At 37.0% G+C, this 22,647-nt stretch overlaps 1 protein-coding gene across 3 annotated transcripts; it reads left to right on the top strand.

Annotated features, from left to right (window-relative positions):
- Window positions 1-19,105: 19,105 nt before the first annotated feature.
- Window positions 19,106-22,140, top strand: LOC140874666 (SEC14 cytosolic factor). 3 transcript variants are annotated; one of them, XM_073278024.1, is made up of 12 exons: window positions 19,106-19,295; window positions 19,398-19,566; window positions 19,677-19,705; window positions 20,103-20,186; window positions 20,275-20,328; window positions 20,417-20,494; window positions 20,595-20,648; window positions 20,777-20,836; window positions 20,919-21,014; window positions 21,124-21,225; window positions 21,395-21,475; window positions 21,576-22,139. In XM_073278024.1, exons 2-12 carry the CDS (start codon window positions 19,512-19,514, stop codon window positions 21,894-21,896), a joined length of 1,014 nt encoding a protein of 337 aa, XP_073134125.1. In that variant the 5' UTR covers window positions 19,106-19,295; window positions 19,398-19,511; the 3' UTR covers window positions 21,897-22,139. The 3 variants fall into 3 exon arrangements, with proteins under 3 accessions (XP_073134125.1, XP_073134124.1, XP_073134126.1); XM_073278023.1 differs by having other exon boundaries at window positions 19,106-19,566; XM_073278025.1 differs by lacking the exons at window positions 19,106-19,295; window positions 19,398-19,566; window positions 19,677-19,705 and adding an exon at window positions 19,712-19,851 and having other exon boundaries at window positions 21,576-22,140.
- The last annotated feature ends 507 nt before the right edge of the window (window positions 22,141-22,647 follow it).

Below are 22,647 nucleotides of genomic sequence, written 5' to 3'. Positions count from 1 at the left end.
CCTGTTAGATCAGAAATTGTGCATGAATGCTCATCTCCCTCTACATGCTCATGTTTTTCTTCTGTCATGGACTACTGATGGACTGCTGGGTCATGTTCTAAGGGTGCTTTAGGGTCCGTAGATTCAAGAAAGGGTGCTGGTTTGAGGCTGGAGTGGGCGGCTTATGGGCTGGAGCGTGAGCAGGGGCTGTGGTGCGCAGGTTTAGGGTTCTGGAAGGGGGCTCGGGGTTGGCATGCAAGGGTCCAAACCGGGTGGGGCTTGGCCCTGTTTGGTCCGCCCAGACGTGGGCTACGTCTGGGCGGCGGCGCTCTGGCCGGCCATGGCCGGAGCATGGCCTGCTGCTCACGGCCATAGTATAGGAGAGGGAAGGGGATCGGGTTTTGGGTTAGGGGCTGGGTCGGGTGGTCCGGGTCGGGTCTGGGTTGTAGTGGGTCGGTCAGTAGGGTCGGGGTCTGGGTTAGGTGGGCCGGGCTCGGGTATTTTAATTTTTAATTAATTAGGAGTTTAAGTGGTTATTGGGTTTTTAAATTAATTAGAAAATTATTTGAGCCTCCAAATAATTTTATTTGGACTTAAATAATTTATTTAAGTTAGCCCAATGATTTTTATGGGCTTGGGAGCCCATGGGAATTTTTGAGCCAGTCAGTGGATTTTTGGGTCAGTCTAAAGTTTTATTGGGTTTAATTAGGTTAATAGGCTTAAATATTTTTATTTAGGCCCAGTTAAGTTTAATTAAGTTATTTGGGCCAAAATATGATTTTTGGGCTTAGCTTAAGTTGATGGGCTTAAATATTTTTATTTAGGCCCATTTATGATTATTGACATTTAATTAGGAATTTATTTCTATAGGACTTTTATTTAAGTTTAATGGGCTTAGAGTGAGTGACCAGCAGTCTGGACTAACCCATGAAAAATAACTAAGTCCGGAATATATATTTAATTATTTTTATGCATGAAGTTTATATTTTAAGTATAAGTATATTTATTATAAAAATCAATTAAATATATATTACGGACATATTTTCAGTGCATGCATTCATGAAAAAAATTTACATGTTATGATTATGATCAAGTGTTGAGCAAAATATTTTTATGATGGGAATTGAAGTAGTGTGACAGCACAGAGGTGGTTATCCATTATTTATGTTAAGAGGTAGTTTACTACCAACACAGAGGTGATTTATCACCGTCACGTACGTTGGTTCAGGAGACTGATCAGTCGGCACAGATTTAGTCACACTTACGGATAAGACCATATTATGTTTCAAAATGTCGTGCTCAACTATATTATGTATGCTTATGTTCAAGAATAAGATCAGTGATGTTTATGGCAAGATGATGAAATATTTTATTCATGCATGCATGTACACATATATGTATTAGTATGATTATGTGTTGCATTATTTTTAACCTTGCTATAAAGGGTTAGACATGTTGAGCCTCTAGGCTCACTACGCTTATATGATGCAGGTGAGTCAGATGACTATTATGTTACTCCTACCGGTGGCGAGGACGTATGAGCGAGCTGGCAGTGGACCCCGTGACCGTTGCCTTAGAGCTTTATTATGTTTGAAATATTTTATCAAGGATTTTAAACATGTTTCACTTTATTTATGTTTATTTTCGCATGCATGGGTTTGAATTTTGAGTTACAGATTTTTATTAATATTGCATGTTTCAATATTTTTATTTATTTAAGTTATTATTAAAAGAATTTATTTGTTAGTATTATTTCTAAATTTTATACATATATATATGGGCATATATGTATAGTATTATTTTTAGTATAAAAAAAAAATTCTGCATTTATTAGTAGTAGACGTTTTAATTATTGATTTCTTCGGTATTGATGACCTTTCGGTGCTTTGCACTCCTTATTGAGAGTTGAGACTTATTCCTGTTCAGAAGAACTCCTTGTTAACTTGAGCATCGACGAAGTTGAAGACGCTCGAGACGCAATGTTAGTTTCCAATTTGAGTCTCACAGAGATCTTATTGCTCGAAAGATCTAGCATCATTTTCTTGCTTGGAAGATTTCCGTAATCTGTTCTGATCTTGGAAGATAGAAATTGATCGTCGCAGTCCGAACTGATTATGAGTTGGGAGAGAGAGTTTTAGAGGACGATTAATCTGACTGCGAATTCTATTGTTATCCGGAGAATTGATTGTAACAGCTAAGAATTTAAGCTGAATGATTTGTTCTTATTTTATCTACTTCAGTTGTCCTCTTTGACAGATGATTGCTGTACTTCTGTTAGAGTCGGGAACAGATGGAACATTTATCTTGACTCCTTCATTCGATTTCGAACCAGAGTTGATTGAGAAGATTGAGAATTCTTTGGAATCAGATTCGACCTTTCAGAATCCGATGAAGATAGATCATATCTGGGTAAAATCTGAGTTTCAGGTTTATATTGATGCCTTCTTAGCGAATAACTTTTGTTGTGCCAGATGTTCCGGTTTGAGACAGAGTATAAGGAGATTGGAACTTGGAAGTTCATTCAGTGTTCTTCCAGATGATCGGAAGATGTTTGATGAATTGAGGAATCAGATCGAATAGAGGACGAGGAAGCATGAGGTTCGAGGTATGGCTTCTGATGTTATGAACTGTCAACAGTCAGAGAGAGAACGATCCGATTTTCTGTTGTACAGTCTATTCTGATTCAGAATGGAATTGGGGTTACAATTCGATGATTTTCGTAGCAAGGCTACTTTGTTGAGTCTAAGATGAGATGTCATCGGAGTATCGTTGAACGAGTGATAGAATCCTCCGTTAAGAATTCTCGATTCTAAGAATTCTTGATTTATTCTGTTGAATGAGTATTATTACAGAATAGAATGAACGAACTCCCGAAACTTTACAGTTGATGTATTGGATTGTAACTGGTTGATGTGCCAGTGGTTATTGAATGACTGAAGTTGTTCGGAATGAACTTCTAGATTGGTCCCGATTGTCAGAATGAGTTCGACACTGAAGGGGGATCCGGAATTTATCTACAGGAGGTTTGTAAAGAGAGAACTTTCTCAGAATCGTTTCCGGGTTTAAGTTTGGCCGTTTTGAACTTTGGACAGACCGTTTGATTTGACGAATACTCCTGCATTGTTGAAGAATTTTCTGTTGACCGAATCTTTCTGAAGTATTAGTTGAAATTAGGAATTCTTATTGATGAATTTCTTGTTTTCTGGTTATGAGAATTGTACTGATCGTACAGAGATTTCGAGAATCTTTTCAGAATTGTACGCCGAACAGTTGTATGTTAACTCAATGTTTGAATTTCGGTTTGGACAGAATGAATTTCTTCGATCCTTATTATCTGGTTATGGAATTTCTGATTATCCGCTTTCATGTATTCTGATTTTCAGTGCTGATGATCTTTCAGTGCTGGGATTTCTTCTTATTGAGATTTTGGAATTATTCTTATTTTATCTACTGTCTGTTTCTGATTGATTGATTGATGGAATCCGCTACAGTTTTTTGTACATAATGATTTTGATGAAGAACAGAGAATTGATATCTTGTCAGAGGTTTTCAGATGTCATGAATTGCCGAAGTCTGTCGGTCTCGACAGAGATCCTTGATGTTATTGTTCTCTCGGCATATACTTTGAAGAGAATTTTTGTTGTTGATTTCAACTAGTTTTGATTCGTTACCCTCAGAACGACGTACAACCAGATCAGATGAGTCGAACTTTAGAGAAATTGCCATGAGTTGTAGTGCTCGACTTAGCACTAGTTGGCAGGATTCATGATTTTTGTGGAGACTTCGTACAATGGCAACGATCTAATGATATATGGAAAACACCTCTCTAGAAGTTGTACGAGGAGAGATGAAGATCTCCTTCATTTTCGAGGTGAACTTTCTGTGTCTCATGAGTTAGAACGGTAGATGATTCGAAATGTGACTGAATTGTAAGGTGTTCTGACGAGGATGAGATGACTTTTGATAGACGGACGGAATGTTGATGAATTAATCGACTAGAGTTTCTGACTTTCTCCTGTTGTTGAGATGTCGAACTGATTGAGACGAATGATTCAGAGTTAGATTGGAAGCAGATTTTGGACTTAGTTCTGAGATTTAAATTCTTATTGCAGTCCTGTGATTCTATCCTCGACCTTGTGATAGAACTGTAATTGATTTATAGGACGAAATCGATTCTTAGAGGGGGAGAATTGTAACGCACAAAAATTATCTTAATGGACTTTATTTGAGATAATCAGATATTTTAGAAGTCGAGGGCCGATTCGATTTGGATCAGGGACTAGAATGCAATTTTTAGAATTTTCAGGGACTAAAACACAAATATGGGAATTGTTAGATATTTAAGAGGATTTGACTCTTTCTTTCCACTCCATCTTCTCCCTTCACACCGCCTCCACCATTGATGAATCGCCCCATTTCATTCCAAGCTTCCAGATTTCCATTTTTGATCGATCCGTCCGATAGTTTTTCGAACTGAAGGCATAGCGACGATCACTGTCTCGAGTGCTCTGTTTAGAAGTAAGTTTCTTTCGATTCTGCGAGGTTTGAATTTTTTGATGTCTTTAGAATCGATTTATATTTGGAGAGGATGATTATGAGATAGCTGTGATAGTATATCTAAGACGGTTCGAAGATCTAACGACGATCGGAATTGTTATGATTTTCTTAGTGATTTTCGAAATCTTTGAATTTGAGATGTGTTGGGATTGGATTGGAAATGATATGTATTGATTAAAATGAGTTTATTGAATTGTTGAATTGCTGTCTGCGTTTCCGGTTTAATCAGTTTATAGTCGTTATGCCGTCAGTTTGAGTTTTGGATATCGTTTCTATGTTTTGATCGTATCGAGTTTGAGTGAGCTTTTGATGTCGATATTGATCCTTATGAATCCTTTTGATAGATTGAATTGAAGTCAGCAGAGTTGCGAGATAGCAGCTTTGGACAGTTTGGAAGATTGAAGTCGGTACAGTATCAATTTTCTTATTTATCGATCGAAGAAGTTTGATTGAGTTTTGAATGAATTTGATTGGATATTGATTATTATCCTTATTATTGATTTTTCATATTGAAGTACCTTCGAAGCGAATAAGGTATAAGATGACTTTGAAATGGAATAGGACGATTAACTCGAATCCGGATTCATTCGAGTGTCCTAGAAGAAATCACATACTTGCATGTTTATATGCTTATATGAATTTATGATTGAAATTATATTTGAATGCATGAGATTACATATGCATTCATATTGAGACGATTGATTATTCATTTTTAATTAGACGATCTGGAGATTATAGCTGAGTGGCCTTGGTAGGCGATTTACTACAAGTGTCGATTAACTCACTATAATGCCCTAGAGTCTAGATGATTAAAATATACCTCGTCCATCTCGAAAGGGGAGTTCGGTGTGATCGTTGGATATTTTAACCTCGGGATCCCAAACCGAAGAAAAAAAGAAAGAAGAATTCCATTTGATTATCTGAGTCTGATAATCCAGAAGTTTTAAAGTCTTGCATATCATTTTAATTCCGCAATTGAATGAATTACTTGAGGAATATGTGGAATTTGATTTGATATCATGTTTTGATATATTTACATTTTATCATATGCTAGTCTCTTTTACTGGGAATATTATTCTCACCGGATTATCCGGCTGTTGTCTTGTCTTTATATGTGTGCTTGGCAACAGGTAGGGCAGGACCGAGTCAGAGATCGCATGGCTAGTTGGTCGAGTTGATAGAGTGAGACCTTGGTGTTTTAGAAGTCGATTATGTAATCAAGCTTGTTATGTTTTGTCTTCGGATTGTAATAGCTAGAACCGATGCATGTTCTATCCTTTTGAGCATTGATCAACTCTAGAACGTCATGTCTTATTTGGAGTGTAGTAGCCCGTACCCTAATTGAATAATTAAAGGATTAATGATAATTAAATAAATTAGGTATCGGACGGATCGGAAGCTCCGAAGGCACGATCGGAGGCTCCGCACAGGATCGGAAGCTCCGATGAGCGATCGGAGACACCGATGATATTATGTCATCAATGACGTGTGGTTAGATCGGAAGCTCCGATCAGGATCGGAAGCTTCGATCACCCCTATCCGGATTCAACAAGTGATATTTTGACACGTGGCAGATCAGGATCTTCGAAAGCTCCGATGGCAGGATCGGACGTTCCGATCGAGGTTCGGACGTTCCGATCGGGGATCGGAAGTTTCGATCGTTGTCTATAAATAAAGGGCCGAGGCTTCATTTCCAATTGCCAATTCCGAGTGTTTCCCTCTCCTTTCTAGTCTATTCGAGTTGTTCTAGCCTTCCTAGGCTTGACCAGGCGGTCGGCGAGGCGTTCGGAAGTCGTAGCGGAGTTGTGCCCAAGTTCTGGAGGCATTGACATCAAAGGGCTAACGACGGACGAAGGTATAGCTTTTGCTTCCTATAAATATTTAGGAGTATGCAATAGCTTAATTAAGGCTTTTAGAGCGCTTTAATGATAGTAGTATCATTTGGCAGTGTAGAGCAGACTATAGGCGGGGACCTAGAGTTGGTAGAGCTTGCACTGTTTTTGAGGTACGGAAGTACTGTTCGAGATATCCTGACTGAGTATGCATGTATTATGTGACTGCATGATTTATATGTCATGATATTATGCTGCATTCATTTGCATCTTGCTGTATCTCTTTCGAGATGTCTGTTAGTAGGGTTGTACCCTATCCTGTTAGTGGATGGACTTCCATCGATTTGGGTCCGGCGTATCCACGGTTATCTCGGTATGGGAGCCACCTCCTGAAGCGACGGCACAGCGTGCTACATACAAGGGCCCGGTCTGTCTCGGTTATCTGATCCTTGACCTCGAGTCTATAGGGAGTTCACTTTGCATGCATGTATACTCATACTCTCGTACTGAGCGTTTTATGCTCACGTCTCGTACTCTGTGTTTCTGAACACCCTATTCCATGGGGCAGGTTTGCGATTGGACAAGGAGGGTGGATCCAGGAGGGGCTAGTCAGTGGTTGGCCAGCTGGAGCTTCGTCTAGGTTTTGTTACTGTTGTTTGGGTTTATACAGCTATTCGATTTGGTTGTATATTATTTGGATAAATTACATATTCCTTTACTTGGGATTGTATAATGTTTATGGTTTCCGCAGTTTTATTCTGATATCTGTTTAATTGAGTTAATTGCATGCCTAAGTTCTGTTTAGTAGGTGATTCGGATAAGGGTCACTACATTTATGGTATCAGAGCATGCAAAAGAATTCTTGGGATTTAGTCTCATCATGAGGTATTTTTGTAGATGACAAATCGTGACGACCAGAGTTCTCATGGCAGTGTTGGTGGGCATTGGGGTGATGCCGACCGGGAGCCTCGTCGAGAACGGCGTCATCGTCATCATGACGAAGAGCGTTTCACTGTGCGTCGATTCTTAGCTATGGGTCTTAAGCCTTTAGTTGGAGGTGAGTCTCCGAAGGATGCGGAGAACTGGTTAGACCGCATGGAGACGACTTTTCAGACTTTCCAATGCACCGAGGAGCAGAAGGTGGAGACCCTTGGCTATCTTCTGGATGGGCGTGTGGTGGAGGTTTACTTCTGCACCTTTTGTTGCGGCGAGAGGAGTGGCCACCTGGGCCGAGTTCCGCACAGCTTTTCAAAAGCGGTATTTTCCTCCTGCACTCCGACAGTCGAAGGCAGGCGAGCTACTGAGTCTGCGACAGGGAGCCATGTCTATCGATGAGTATCAGCAGAGGTTCTTTGATCTGCTATCCTATTACCCCGAGATTGCTGACAGCTCAGAGATGAAGTATAATCTGTTCCTTCAGGGCCTTAACCCTGAGATCCATGACCGTGTGGCGGTTGGCGACGACATGTCCTATGAAGGTTTGGTGAGCCGTTGTCACCAGGCGGAGGACAGCATTCGGCGAAACAGGTCTTTCCCTCAGACGAGGCCTGCTAGTTCTTTGGGTCCCCGTGCCCAAACTTTCAAGAAGTCTGGATCTACTTCTTCTTCCTCTGGCTCTGCTGGTGTTGTCCGTTACGGTAAGAAGGACAAGTGTGATCACTGTGGGAAGAACCATCCATCCGACAAGTGCCGTAGAGCTTCTGGAGCTTGTTTCCGTTGTGGAGAGACTGGTCATATCCGGAGAGATTGTCCACTATCTGGGGGAGGCGGTTCTGGTTCTGGTTCAGGATCTGGTTCTCAGGCCACCGTTCAGCAGAGGTCGTAGGGACAACCTGCTGGGAGTTCTCATTTGAGGCCACAAGCTTCTGGCCAGGTGTTTGCCCTGAGGCATGATCAGGCAGTGGAGGAGAATGAGAAAGTCATCGGAGGTACATTTCTGCTTTATGGTATACCTGCTCTTGTACTTATTGACACTGGTGCATCTCATTCCTTCATTTCTGCACGTTTTGTTAAGAGGCATAAGTTACCATGCATTGCACTAGACGTAGTGATGTCTGTTTCTACTCCGACGGGCCAATCTGCTTTGGCTAAGCGTCTAGTGATGGGTTTCCCTTTAGAGTTCAAAGGGAACATTCTGTTAGCGAATCTCATGGTACTGGCGATGGACGACTTTGATTGCATTCTGGGGATAGATATGTTGACTACCTATCGAGCATCAGTAGACTGCTATCAGAGATTAGTACGCTTTCATCCGGAGGGGAGTGAGAGCTGGTTTTTCTATGGTGAGGGAGCGCGACCCTCGATGCCTTTGGTATCAGCTTTGAGAGCCTGTCGAGCTCTAGAGTCTGGCGGGGAAGGCTACCTTATCTATGTAGTTGATTTGTCCGCTGAAGGCATTGGGATAGAGAGCATTCCTGTTATGGATGAATTTTCAGATGTATTTCCTGATGAAATTCCGGGTTTTCCTCCTGTTAGGGAAGTCGAGTTTGGCATAGAGTTGATGTCGGGTACTTCGCCTATTTCTAGAGCACCGTATCGTCTGGCTCCGTCAGAGATGCGTGAGTTGATGAATCAGCTACAGGATCTTTTGGACAAGGGGTATATTCATCCTAGTGTATCTCCTTGGGGAGCTCCTGTTTTTTTCGTGAAGAAGAAGGATGGGTCAATGCGGCTGTGCATTGACTATCGGCAGCTGAATCGAGTCACTGTGAAGAACAAGTATCCGTTGCCTCGTATTGATGACTTGTTTGATCAGCTGCAGGGCACGTCAGTTTACTCCAAGATTGACTTGAGATCTGGGTATCATCAGTTGAGAGTCCGTGATCAGGACGTAGCCAAGACTGCATTCCGTACTCGCTATGGGCATTACGAGTTCCTAGTGATGTCATTTGGTTTGACTAATGCGCCGGCTATATTCATGGATCTGGAACCGTGTCTTCAGGGAGTATTTGGACAAGTTTGTCGTGGTCTTCATTGATGACATCTTGGTGTATTCGCGTAATACGGAAGAGCATGTTTCTCACTTGCGGTTGGTACTGCAGACTCTTCGAGATGAGCGGTTGTACGCCAAGCTGAGCAAGTGTTAGTTCTGGATGAATAGAGTGGTCTTTCTTGGCCATATCATATCCAGGGAGGGGATTTCTGTTGATCCAAGCAAGATTGAAGCGGTACTTAATTGGTCGCGTCCGACGACAGTTGCTGAGATCCGTAGTTTTCTGGGTCTAGCAGGGTATTATCGTCGCTTCATTCTGAACTTCTCTCAGTTAGCTCGACCGTTGACGCAGCTTACCCGCAAGGGTGTGGATTTCGAGTGGTCCTCCGAGTGTGAGGAGAATTTCTGTGAGCTTCGACGGCGGTTAACTTCTGCGCCAGGGTTGGCATTATCGTCAGGATCTGGAGGGTATGTAGTTTACACGGATGCTTCTCTTCAGGGGTAAGGTTGTGTCCTGACTCAGAATGGGCATGTGATCGCATACGCTTCTAGACAGCTGAAGCTTCACGAGGACAACTACCCAGTCCATGATTTGGAATTGGCAGCCATTGTGTTCGCTTTGAAGATCTGGCGTCATTATCTGTATGGCGAAAAATTTGAGATCTTCACCGACCATAAGAGTCTCAAGTATTTGTTCACTCAGGCGGAGTTGAACATGAGGCAGAGACGTTGGATGGACTTGCTTAAGGACTATGATTGCGAGATTAAGTACCATCCGGGAGCTGCTAATCTCACCGCTGATGCCTTGAGTCGCAAGGTGCAACTATCTGCACTTCAGACTTGTTCGATGTCTAGTGCGATCAGTGACTGTTGTACTTCAGGTTATACCTTCAAGCATAAGAAAGGTATGCAGAGTATCCAGATGATTGCGATATTATCTGAGCCAGCCTTGTATTCGCGGATCCGAGATGCTCAGATGTCTGATTCGAAGACCCAGCGTTTAGCTCGTCTAGCTAACGAGGGTAGCTCGTCTGGATTTCATTATCAGTCAGATGGCTTTCTGTGCTTGTGATTCCGCAGGATGAAGAGTTGCGAGAGGAGATTTTGTCTCAGGCACATCGCACTAAGTTGAGTATTCATCCTGGGAGCAACAAGATGTACAAGGATCTACGTACTCGTTTCTGGTGGAAGGGAATGAAACGCAGTGTTTATCAGTTTGTTTCGAGATGTTTGGTGTGTCAACAGGTTAAGGTAGAGCACCGACGACCTGGAGGATTGCTTCACAGTCTGCCTATTCCTGAATGGAAATGAGAGTTTATCACAATGGACTTTGTGACCCATTTTCCGGTATCCCCGAGGAACTGTGATGCTATCTGGGTTGTGGTGGACCGACTCACCAAGTCAGCGCATTTCATTGTCTATAGCCGAGAGTACTCTGTGGATCGCATGGCACGGATGTACATTCAGGAGATCGTTCGACTTCATGGAGTGCCAGTGAGCATTGTCAGCGATCGGGACCCCAGGTTTACTTCTAGATTCTGGGGGAGTGTTCAGCGTGCGATGGGTAATACTCTCAGTTTGAGTACTGCCTATCATCCAGAGACTGATGGTCAGTCAGAGCGCACTATCCGTACTTTGGAGGATATGCTTAGAGCGTGCATCATGGATTTTGGTTCAGCCTGGCAGGATCATTTGCCGTTGATCGAGTTCACGTACAACAACAGCTATCATACTAGTATTAGGATGGCACCTTTTGAGGCGTTGTACGGGCGACGTTGTCGTACTCCACTCTTCTGGGAAGAAGTGGGGGAGAGACAGGCTGAAGGACCGGAGTTTATCCAGCAGGCGATAGACATTGTTGATCAGATCAAGAAACGGATTAAGACTGCACAGGATCGTCAGGCCAGCTATGCTAATATCAAGCGTAGGCCTTTGCAGTTTGATGTCGGGGAGAAAGTGTTTCTGAGAGTGTCACCTTTCCAAAAGATTCTCAGATTTGGCCTTAAGGGAAAGTTGTCTCCCAGGTTTATCGGTCCGTTTGAGATCTTGGAGAGCATTGGCGATTTGGCTTATCGACTAGCTTTGCCACTGAAAGAGTGGGTGCCCGGTTAGCCAACTTGTGGCTAAGGGCTTTTATGACTCTATGTAAAACAATCTTTTGTTTAATATAATTTACACTTTTATAATGGTATTGACTTTATCTTTCTTCATATTGTTATATTATGATATAATATTGTTGTTTTGATAAAAAAAACCTTGAATATACTATAGTGTATGTACGATGTGGTAGCACATGGGGATGACTATCATGAAACACATCTTATAGTCACTGTATATTCTAAACTGTTCCTAGTCAATTGAGCCGTCGGCAAAAAGGGATAAGGATCGCTCGAGATTGAGACTAGCATTTGCGATGTCGAGTACCACGTTTCATTGGTATGGAACATAGAGATGTTCAAAGCATGCAAATGGATATTCATATGATGAATGATCGAACTATCCTATTCGGACTTTCCAAGTGGTTATCACTTATCGAGTGGATAAAGTCCGCGGTTTTGGTTGTACACCATTAGTCCTTATTACTTGAAACATCATTGAGACTCTATATGCTAGTACTGTACTTTGACTCGTTTACCGACTCTATTGGGGTCATCAGATGTCGGGATTGGGTACAGTTATGACACATATAGGAGTCGATGCTTTGTTGTCAAGGATTCACCACATACTTGCGAGTGTGGATATCCTATGCGATCTGAGGAGATATTAGTGTGACGAATCTCTGGCCAGAGTACATGATGTGTTTTAGGTTAATTGGTTATCCTAGTAACACATGCGATGTCACTAATAGATCTCCAAGATGTTGTGCATAGTTATCGAATCTCGAACGACTCTCGATGCACCAATGGTTGTTGATTCGATCGGGATATATGGTTGAAGGGATCGTACTGTACGCTAACCAAAATCTACTGGTTCTTGCAGGCACTATCAGTAATACCTAGGGAATCATGGGGCGATGTTGCTAGGCGCTCTTACCATGATTCGATGGGTAAGTCGGAAATTGTTGTTCTGAGTCACAAGGAGTTGTGAGCCCACGGCTAGCTGTATTCCTGAACCATTGAGGGTTACACAAGTAATGGATTACTAAAACCCCGTAGAGATAGTTAAATTTAAAGAGTTAAATTTAATGAAAGAGAAGTTGGACTTCTTAACTAAAGGGAGTGGGATTTTCTAAAATGACATAGGGATGGGCATTTTTGGAAATCACTGAATTCGGATTCAGAAAAATTATCTTGACTTTAAAAGATGCAGAAATGGTTTCTGTGCACATTGGTAAAATCAGTTTATCAATCGGAGTCAAGATGAATTTTATATTAATTTTTTAAACAACGGGCTTGGCTTGTTGGGCTTAAGTTATGGATTGTGGGCTTTAAGGAGTTAGAGTCCTAACACAATTATAACTTAACCTAGTCTAGAAATTATCTATAAATACATGTAGTGGGTTCGAAAATTGTGTGTGATTCAGTCTTCAAATTTTCGAACACTGCATAATTATTTAAAGGGATTTTTCGAAAATTCCTTGCCCCTTTTGAAAAAATTCGGATTGTGATTTTTGTGAAAAATTACAATTCTGAATTAACAGATCATATCTGTTTATTCTCTACGCAAAACTTCTGATTGATTTCTAGTGCAGTCAATCAGAGGGTTTCTGTTTTCTGTTCGTGGACCTTATTCCGGTGATTGATCGTGACGCCATCAGTTCCCGGGATTTACAAGAAGAGCAGAATAAATTCTGTTGGAGTCCATAATCTCGTTTCGAGATTTAAGGTAAAACATTAATTGTGATTATTTGTTTTACTTGTGTGAATTTAATCGTAAAAGTTTTGATACCCAGATATGGAATCGTTCCATATTAATAAAAATAAAATTTTAAACTTTCGCTGCACCGAGTATCAATTCTAATTGATCTGAACACCGTTTTCCAACAGTGGTATCAGAGACAGGTTGCTCAGATCAAACGATTAAATTAATCGATTGTACAAAATTTTTAAGCCTCGGTTTTTGAAACAAAACAAATTTTTAAAAACAAAAACAAAACAAAAATTTGACGGGCAAAACACGGGCAGCGCACGGCGCTGCCCAGAAAAGATCCAGGCAAATTATACAGAAAAGATCCTTAAAATGTTTTAATATGGATAAATCAAATCCATTAAGTACTCCAGTGGTTGTAAGATCATTAAACATAGAAAAAGATCCATTTCGTCCATGTGAAGATGATGAAGTTATTCTTGGTCCAGAAGTACCATATCTAAGTGCCATTTGTGCCCTTATGTATCTTGCAAATTGCACTAGACCTGATATATCTTTTGCTGTAAATTTATTGGCAAGATTCAGTTCATGTCCAACAAAAAGGCACTGGAACGGAATTAAACATATATATTTCGTTATCTACGAGGAACGACAGATTTAGGACTTTTGTACTCAAAAGACATCAATCAAAGTATCAATGGTTATGCTGATGCTGGATATTTATCTGATCCACATAAGTTCCCAAACCGGATATGTATTTACTCGTGGAGGCACCGCAATTTCTTGGCGTTCACAGAAATAAACACTCGTAACAACTTCATCAAATCACGCTGAGATTATTGCGCTACATGAAGAGCAAGTCGTGAATGTGTTTGGCTAAAATCAATGACACAACATATCCAAATTTCTTGTGGATTATCAGTAGACAAGAAGTCTGTGACGTTGTATGAAGATAATGCTGCACGTATTGCTCAAATGAAAGAAGGATGGATACATCAAAAGTAACAGAACCAAATATATTCCCCCAAAATTTTTTGCCTACACTCAAGAGCTTGAGAAGAATAAAAAGATATTGATATCTGTTCAATTCAATCAAGTGAGAACTCATCAGATCTCTTCACAAAGGCACTTTCTACGTCAATATTCAGAAAGCATATATATAATATTGAGATGCGCAATTTACGAAATATGTGAAGAATCACTCATGTTAACATGAGGGGGAGTTTACGTGGCTGCACTCTTTTTTCCTTACTATAGTTTTTATCCCACTAGGTTTTTCCTAATAAGGTTTTTAACGAGGCAGTACAAAAATACGTAATAAAGACAGTCATCATATCACGATCATCATCACAAGGGGGAGTGTTGAAAATATGTTATTATTATTATTATTATTATTTAAGTTGAATGTTGAATATTGAATGTTGAATATTGAGTTGTAAAATGTGAAAAATTAGTGTGTGATGATGTAGATGATGATGTATTAATTTTTGGACTAATCTCAAATGTGGATCTATAAATAGGTCTTCATTTGTGATGAAAAATATAATTGAGTTGAGAGAAAAATATTATAAAGTGTAGAGTTTGATATATTTTGAGTTTTGAAGTATTTATTTTTTACCGTAAATTTTTACTTTTTCACAACATTTATAACATTTTCAAAACTCAAAAACACTTTTTTAAGATAACTCGGACACTTAACCATAGTCACTTAACCATAGTCCTTTGAATCCAAGTAATGATATATAATTAAGTGATCCAACATTGAAAAGTATTCAAATAATTTGTTTCCTTTTCCCCCCGCAGATGTTATCAAAATTGTTGTCGTCATATGACCAAAATTAATAAATTAAGTTCTCAAAAAAATTAATAAATTAAGGAAAATACATCTATGGGTATATTCATGTATGATGTAGGAGTGTATGCAATCGAGTATTTTATCCATCTCAATTATATGTATATTTTTAAATATATAATAAAAAATTTACATTTAGCATTTCTTATTGTGATTTACTACGATATTCTTATATTTTATCAGTTAAACTTCGAAATAAGGTAACTATTTTTTGACGAATTAAACAAGGATAATATATGAATTTTTGTATACCAACTTTGTTTTTCCAAAAAAAAATTTATTATATATGTGGAAAAAATAAACAAATATGTATATTTAAGACTGATGATTATATCTTCATACAAGTTTATAATATCATGAATTTTTTGTTTTAAATTTATAACTATATCTTCATGTTTTCAAAAAAAAAAAAAAAAACTATATCTTCATCACTTTTGAAAAAGAACAACTTTTCAGAAAATAACCATCGTGCTTGGTGAATATATTTGATTTTTTAGATGAATTTCAAATGAATTTTTTAAAGTTAATCACAATTATTATTGAAATTGCATAAGATAATATGAAGTGGAAATGAAAATTACTTCGAATTTTGTGATCCTTTTTAATCCAAATAATTCAAATCCAAATAATTTAAATTTTTTAAAATCAATAAATATAAAATACATCATATCAAATCCGTAAATACAAACACAATACTAAATATATATCTATACTATATATAAAATGTGAGACATCTATACTAACAAACTTGTTCCGTCAATATGAAACAAATGTTAAATTACATTTCTAGCCTTAAAAATACTAATTCACTCTTATTGATAAATAACAAAATAGTCGATATCAAAATTATACTCTTTCCGATATCTGATGGAATTCATTATCTTTTCCAATTTAAAATTAAAGTAACCACTTATCAACATCTTTTCACTTGATATATAACATATTTATTTATTTATAACATTTCTCAATTTTTTACGTATTTTTTTATTGAGTTATTTGCACAAAACACCCCTGTGTAATATTGAAAATGCACACTTCTCCCCTGTGAAATTTTAATAGGCATTTTCAACCCTAACCTTTTAAAAAATTAGCACACTCGCCCCTTCAGATGAGTGATTATTGCACACGCTCCCCTCATGCGATTGGGCAAAGATTTTGATATTTTTTTTGCACCAAATACCCCTGTGAAATATTAAAAATCCATATTTGACCCCTGTGAAAATAATTTTTAAATTTATTCAACTCATAATACACAATTTTTATTAAAATCTAATTATAAAATATTTATCAAACACTTTTCATTTTATTAATTTTATTTTGAATTTTAAATTTATTATGATTATATAATTATTTTCTAAAAAATATTATTATTTTATCTTGTTATCATTATTTTATTAAACTTTCTTCTTGTTTTTAATTTTTCAATTAAAAATGCAATCATAAACGATATTTAAATACCTAAAAGTACCAAAATATTAAATCAAAATGACAATTTCATGCATATTATTTTTTCAATTTAGTATTATATATTTTTGAACCAAAATCTAAATTTTTTAAAATGAATTGCAGAATTTGCATTAACTAATAATACACAATATTTATTAAGATCTAATTATAAAATATTTTTCAAACATTTTTAATTTTATTTATTTTTATTTTTTAATTAATTTATTTTTAAAAAATTATTATTTTATCTCGTTGTCATTATTTTATCAAATCATTCATTGTTTTCAACTTTTTCATTAAACATGATTCATAAATAAGGATTTAAATATCTAAAAATACCAAAATATTGAACCAAATTATAATTTCATGAATGTTACTTTTTCGATTTAGAATTACATAAGCATGTTATTTTTTATTATTTATTACAGATTGTGCAATGCATATTCTCGAAAATTTTAAATTTTGGTTCAATAATATATAGTCCTAAATCGAAAAAGCAATATGTTTGAACTTATCCGTCTAGTTCAATATTTTGGCACTTGAAATTATTTAAATACTTGTTTATGAATGCATGTTTATTGAAAAAGTTGAAAACAAGAAGAAAGTTTAATAAAATAATGATAACAAGATAAAACAATAATATTTTTTAGAAAATAATTATATAATTATAATTAATTTAAAAATAAAAATAAAATTAATAAAACAAAAAGTGTTTGCTAAATATTTTATAATTAGATTTTAATAAAAATTGTGTATTATGTGTTGAATATATTTAAAAATTATTTTCACATGGGTCAAAAATAAATTTTTAATATTTCACAGGGGTATTTGGAGCAAAACAAATATCAAAATCTTTGCACAGTCGCATGAGAGGCGCGTGCGCAACAATCACTCATCTGAAAGGGCGAGTGTGCTAAATTTTTAAAAGGTTAGGGTTGAAGATGCCTATTAAAATTTCACAAAAAAGAAGTGTGTATTTTCAATATTTCACAAGGGTATTTGGTACAAATAACTCTTTTTTTTATTATATTGCACATGCATTATGTGTACATTGATAACCAGTATATAAAATGAATCACCCAAATTAGATTAGAAAATCTTTTACCCAAGTAGCTCGTTTCAATCTATTTTTCATCCATAAGTGCGCAAGCCAAAATCTCACTTTCCAAAATATAAAAAGATTATAATTTTTTTAAAATAAAAACAATGAATTTTAAATGTATTTAAGTTGAAAATGCTACCCAATACTAGAACCGTCAATTTGGGTTAGGCCCGCCGGCTCGGCCCGGCCCGCCAGCCAATTTAAGTGGGTTGAGTTGAAATTTTTTCAACCCAACAAAAGGTGGGCCTATATGGGCCAACCCGCCTAGGCCCGCGACCCGCGTGGGTTGGCTCGCCGCGGGCCTGGGTTGGCCCGCGGGTCTGGAGATTTAATTTTTTATTTTTATTTTTATTGTGACATATGTATTTTTTAATAAAAGTTGTGAAATTTTTTTGTGTTAATTATTTTATATAAAATTTACATACATAAAATCAATAATTAAAATTTTTATTAATATGTTTCTATTAATATTTATTTATGAAATAATATTTATAATTAATTATATTATTTAATTATTTATTTTTATTTATCGTGAGCCAACACGCAGGCCGGCTCGCCTAACCCGCAACCCACATTGGGTTGGGTTGAGAATTTTCAGCCCGTCAAGATGGTGGGTTGGCCCGCTCTTAACCCGCCAAAAAGTGATTTTTTGGTGGGCCCCCCATCCCGCCATAAGTTGACCCGTTTGACAGCTCTGCCCAGTACCCACGTCCCAAAATGCATTTTACATGTCTTGCCGATGCCATCACAAATTCTCAATTGGTTGGCCCTCCTATTTATTTATTTATTATTTTTGTGCTTCTTCTTTATGAAAATTTCAACTCTCGCCCTTTCTTGGAAATGACGCTATGCAACGACAAAATCAATCAAACAACCAATTTTGTTTTCTGTACTTTATTGCATTTTACATGTGTTGTTTTCGGTCATTTAGATTTTATCGAGTTACTTATGAACTGCTCACAAGTTATTTACGATTAGCTTGATTCGGCTCGATAATACTCCTATCTCAAACACATGGCTAAAAAATCTCATAAACAGTATTTTATTATTCATAAAATAGAGTAAATATTTTAGCAGCCTGAAAAAAATAATATGTCCCGGGCCCTTGTGTTTACTATGTGTTAGGCTTTAAGTTGGACCATAAAAGGACAAGAAGGAAAAATTTTTGTTTCCCTTTATTTCTGATCCAAATTTAGAGGGAGAATTATTAACTTAAAAATATTTTTCATACTTGATTAAAATATCCATGACATTTGCAACCAAATAATAATAATAATAATAATAATAATAATAATAATAATAAATCCCTGACTATTAAAATTTTTATTTTATTTTTATTTTCATATTATTTGTCACCAAATCCCAACTATTTGAGCTTCTTGAAATAGGTGAATGCTATTATTTTGAAAACTGTTGTTACAGAAAGAATAGTATGATTCCATATAAATGCATTTAATTTTTGCAGATAACCTGTCACTTCGTCACTCCACAGCCATTTCCTTTTGAAAGACACCGCCAACATATTTTTTATTACATTTTATTTTTCGGAACGAGGCACCGCCAACACATTATGAATGCAAATAATGATGCAGTGAGTTTAGGCTCTGAAGAGAAAATTTCTAAAGCCACCAACTTTTACAGAAAGAAAAACCAGAAACAAATTGTCAAAAAAAATAAAAAAACCCAGAATTCAGAAACAAAGCAAAATTAGGCAAGCAGGGGAAGTAGAGGCTTGCCTTTCTTGAATTTTGACCCAAATGAACAACCATCTTTTTATAATTTTATCGTGTATGTGTGTGTATATATAATGAGTATATTTATAAAAGTCGAATCTTTACTTGTCTTGCTTTCTTTTTACCGTTCTTCTTTCCTCCCACTTACCTTTATTAGAATATGCGAGTGAAGATTGGATTCTTGCTGTATGCATAAGTTGTCGGTTGAGGCTTTTCTTAGATCTTTCGAATTGCGGTTGTGGTGGGATAGTCCTTGTTGGGTTCAGCAAAAATGGCCGTGGTTTCCCATGAAGCCATTAATGAATTTGAAGCATTAATGGAGGAAGGTTTGTTCAAAAGACCTCTTTTTTTATCTCTCTTTTATGGTCCCATTACTCTATTTGTATTATCTTCTCTTTAATTGATCTTCTTCCCTTCCATTTGGGATTTTATGCAGTTGATGAATCACTCAAAAGAACATTTCAGGTTTCTTTCCCCACCTTTCCTGCTTATCAACTGTAGTCATGATATTATCGGTGATGCATTTTGTGTTCCTTTATGGAGAAATCGATGGATATAACTGTTTCCAGTTCTTTATAAATTTCAGAGGCGACTATTAACTATTGAACAAGGTTGGAAACTTGTCCCTTATGATTACGGATTATTATTCTATATTTGCCAACTAATTTTGGATGAGCCAATGCATACGCATGGTCACAAGTGGCTGAAACTTCTTGAATAGCTTCTTATTCGTTCTTGATATTAAAAAAGAACAAAATTCAAGTTTTAGCTCCCAGTTTGTTACTGCAAAGTTTCATTGAAATATATAGTTAACCCCTTACGATTGTATATTTGAATTGGGGCTGTTCAATTCGATATGCAGAATGTCCATCAAGGATATCCTCATGAAACTTTGACGCGGTTTCTTAAAGCTAGAGAAGGAAATATAGCAAAAGCTCATAAGATGGTTAGAGTTTTGACTTTTTAAAGTTTCAGTTATCTTTAAACGTTGGAATAATTTGGATTTACTAATCGATGAGTTATGGATATTTCAGTTGGTTGATTGTTTGGAGTGGCGAGTGCAAAACAACATTGATGATATGTTAAGTGTAAGTAGGAAATCGCTCAGATGTGGTTTGTAGATAAAAGTGTTGCGGTCGATTATTTCTTTTTACTCTTCCGCTCTTTCAACTGCAGAAAGCCATTGTTCCTGTCAATCTTTACAGAGCCATACGCGATTCACAGCTCATAGGACTGTCCGGTTACTCACACGAGGTGAGGATTTGATGGAGCTAGAATGAGTTTTAGTGATTATTTTTTTGTGTTGATAAAAAATTCTTGGATCTTTCTAATAGTCGTGCCCTTTTATCAATAGGGTCTCCCTATCTTTGCTATTGGAGCAGGTCTGAGCACGTTCGATCAGGCATCAGTAAGTTTTGTTGTTATCTTTGAATTCTAAATCAGCGTCAAAACAAGACCAAATATTCTTTGAAGTTCTTTTGCATTGGCTTGATACCAGATAGTTAGTTGATCTGACAGTATTTATCTTCATTTCAGGTTCATTATTATGTACAATCTCACATTCAGATCAATGAATATCGGGATCGTGTGATTCTAGTGAGCAGAAAATTATTCTTTTTTCCGATTATTTTCATCTATTTTGGGCCTCTATATAAAAACCTGCCTCATTTTATTTTAGCCTGCTGCAACGAAGAAGTATGGGAAGCATGTTAACAAGTGCATCAAGATTCTAGATATGACTGGTTTAAGGCTTTCGGCTTTGAACCAGATTAAGGTACATATGCAGCAAGAAACTCTAGTTCTTCTGCTTGTCGTGGCAGATTGTTCTACCACGATTCTTCATCTGTAAATTACATGTATAACCGTATTGTGTTCTCATGCAGATCTTGACTTTAATTTCTTCCATCGACGACCTGAACTACCCTGAGAAAACACTAACTTACTACATTGTGAATGCTCCATATGTCTTCTCCGCTTGTTGGAAGGTCAGTTCACATTTTTAATGTTTTCTAGCTATAAATAACTTGTACTTTCAAATATATTTTTAGCTTAGTTCAAATTAAAATAGTTTGAATATCAATAAAATGTCATCTAACATATTCTAACATATTCTCTCTTACACCTCCAGTCACATTACCTTTCATTTGTTATCAGGTTGTGAAACCACTTCTGCAGGAGAGAACGAGAAGGAAAATCAACGTATTGTCTGGTTCTGGACAAGATGAACTATTGAAGGTATGACATATCTAAAGATCAACTTCTTCCTCTTCTTGACCACGAACTCCACGTCTCCAACATGCTTCATATAATGTTGAATCCAATGGCGTTTTTTCAGATAATGGACTACTCCTCCCTCCCCCATTTCTGCCAAAAAACGTCAGGTTCTTCAAACCATTTAGATGCCTACGCTGAGAACTGCTATTCCTTGGATCATCCTTTTCACCAACAACTCTATGCATACATCAAGCAGCAAGCATCCATGCTCGAACCCGTTAAGCCAATAAAACACGGGTCCGTGCATGTTAGCCTGCCTGAGGATGCTGATGAAGGAGTGATTGCCAAGACTTTAGAATCCGAGTTAGAGAAACTCAAGGATGCAGATGGATTCCCTGAATCGTTCAAGGACCTAAGAATAATCGACCATCGCAAGTCTTAGAGAATTTCGTTTCATCCCTGGCTCTTGCGGTTCACCAATGTATAGTTATGGGAATACTATAGTTTTAAGTGGCGTAATTTCCACATGGTTGATGGACCATGAGTTTGAAGCTGTATCTAATATATCTAAAGATCAGAGGTGTCCCCAATTTATATGAATATTCCGCTAATATAATTTCAACGGAACGATGTACGAGCTTCTAGTGCTTTTTAATTCTCAAGGTTGGAGTGAAAATTATAATCTATTTGAAAATTATGTGGCTAATGACCTAATTTATTTTGAACAGTGTTTTTAGCATTATTTTTAAAAAATAAACAAATAAAACCAATTTTTGGATACCTATCGTTTTAGGAAATATGATTTAATCTTTCGCCACCAACGTTGCAAATGTATGACTAACGAATACCGACAATTTGTTGTTTTATTTGGGATTTTAAGAAAAAGGGTGATCGTTTTTTAAAGCCAAGTCTACTGATCTCTTACTAGTATGTTTTTGTTTTTTTTACATAAAAATCTAATACTATTTTAGTGATTATATAGAATATTTTAACATGCCTAATTCATTATATTATACATATTTTGAATATTTAATATTTTTGTATTCAACTTCTTTTCTTTTCTTTTCTTTTTTGTTTTTTGTTTTTTTTTGTATTCGACTTTTAACGTTTCACCAAGTCCAAAAAATATCTAGGACAGGTTTGACAAGTAAAGTAGTAAACACTTTAATATTCAGCTTCTCTGAAATTCATTA

The sequence above is a fragment of the Henckelia pumila genome, chromosome 1 (assembly GCF_033568475.1).
Source record: "Henckelia pumila isolate YLH828 chromosome 1, ASM3356847v2, whole genome shotgun sequence".
In the NCBI taxonomy this organism is placed as follows: Eukaryota; Viridiplantae; Streptophyta; class Magnoliopsida; order Lamiales; family Gesneriaceae; genus Henckelia; species Henckelia pumila.
The sequence above is the reverse complement of the archived record's forward strand: the minus strand, read 5'-3'. Positions and strand labels throughout refer to the sequence as shown.

Bases quoted from the DNA above. Each gene is read 5' to 3' on its own strand.
- LOC140874666 (XM_073278024.1), top strand. From the start codon at position 19,512: ATGGCCGTGGTTTCCCATGAAGCCATTAATGAATTTGAAGCATTAATG. The intron at 19,706-20,102 runs GTTTCTTTCCCC...TTCGATATGCAG, and splicing joins CACTCAAAAGAACATTTCAG to AATGTCCATCAAGGATATCC. The intron at 21,226-21,394 runs GTCAGTTCACAT...ATTTGTTATCAG, and splicing joins TCTTCTCCGCTTGTTGGAAG to GTTGTGAAACCACTTCTGCA.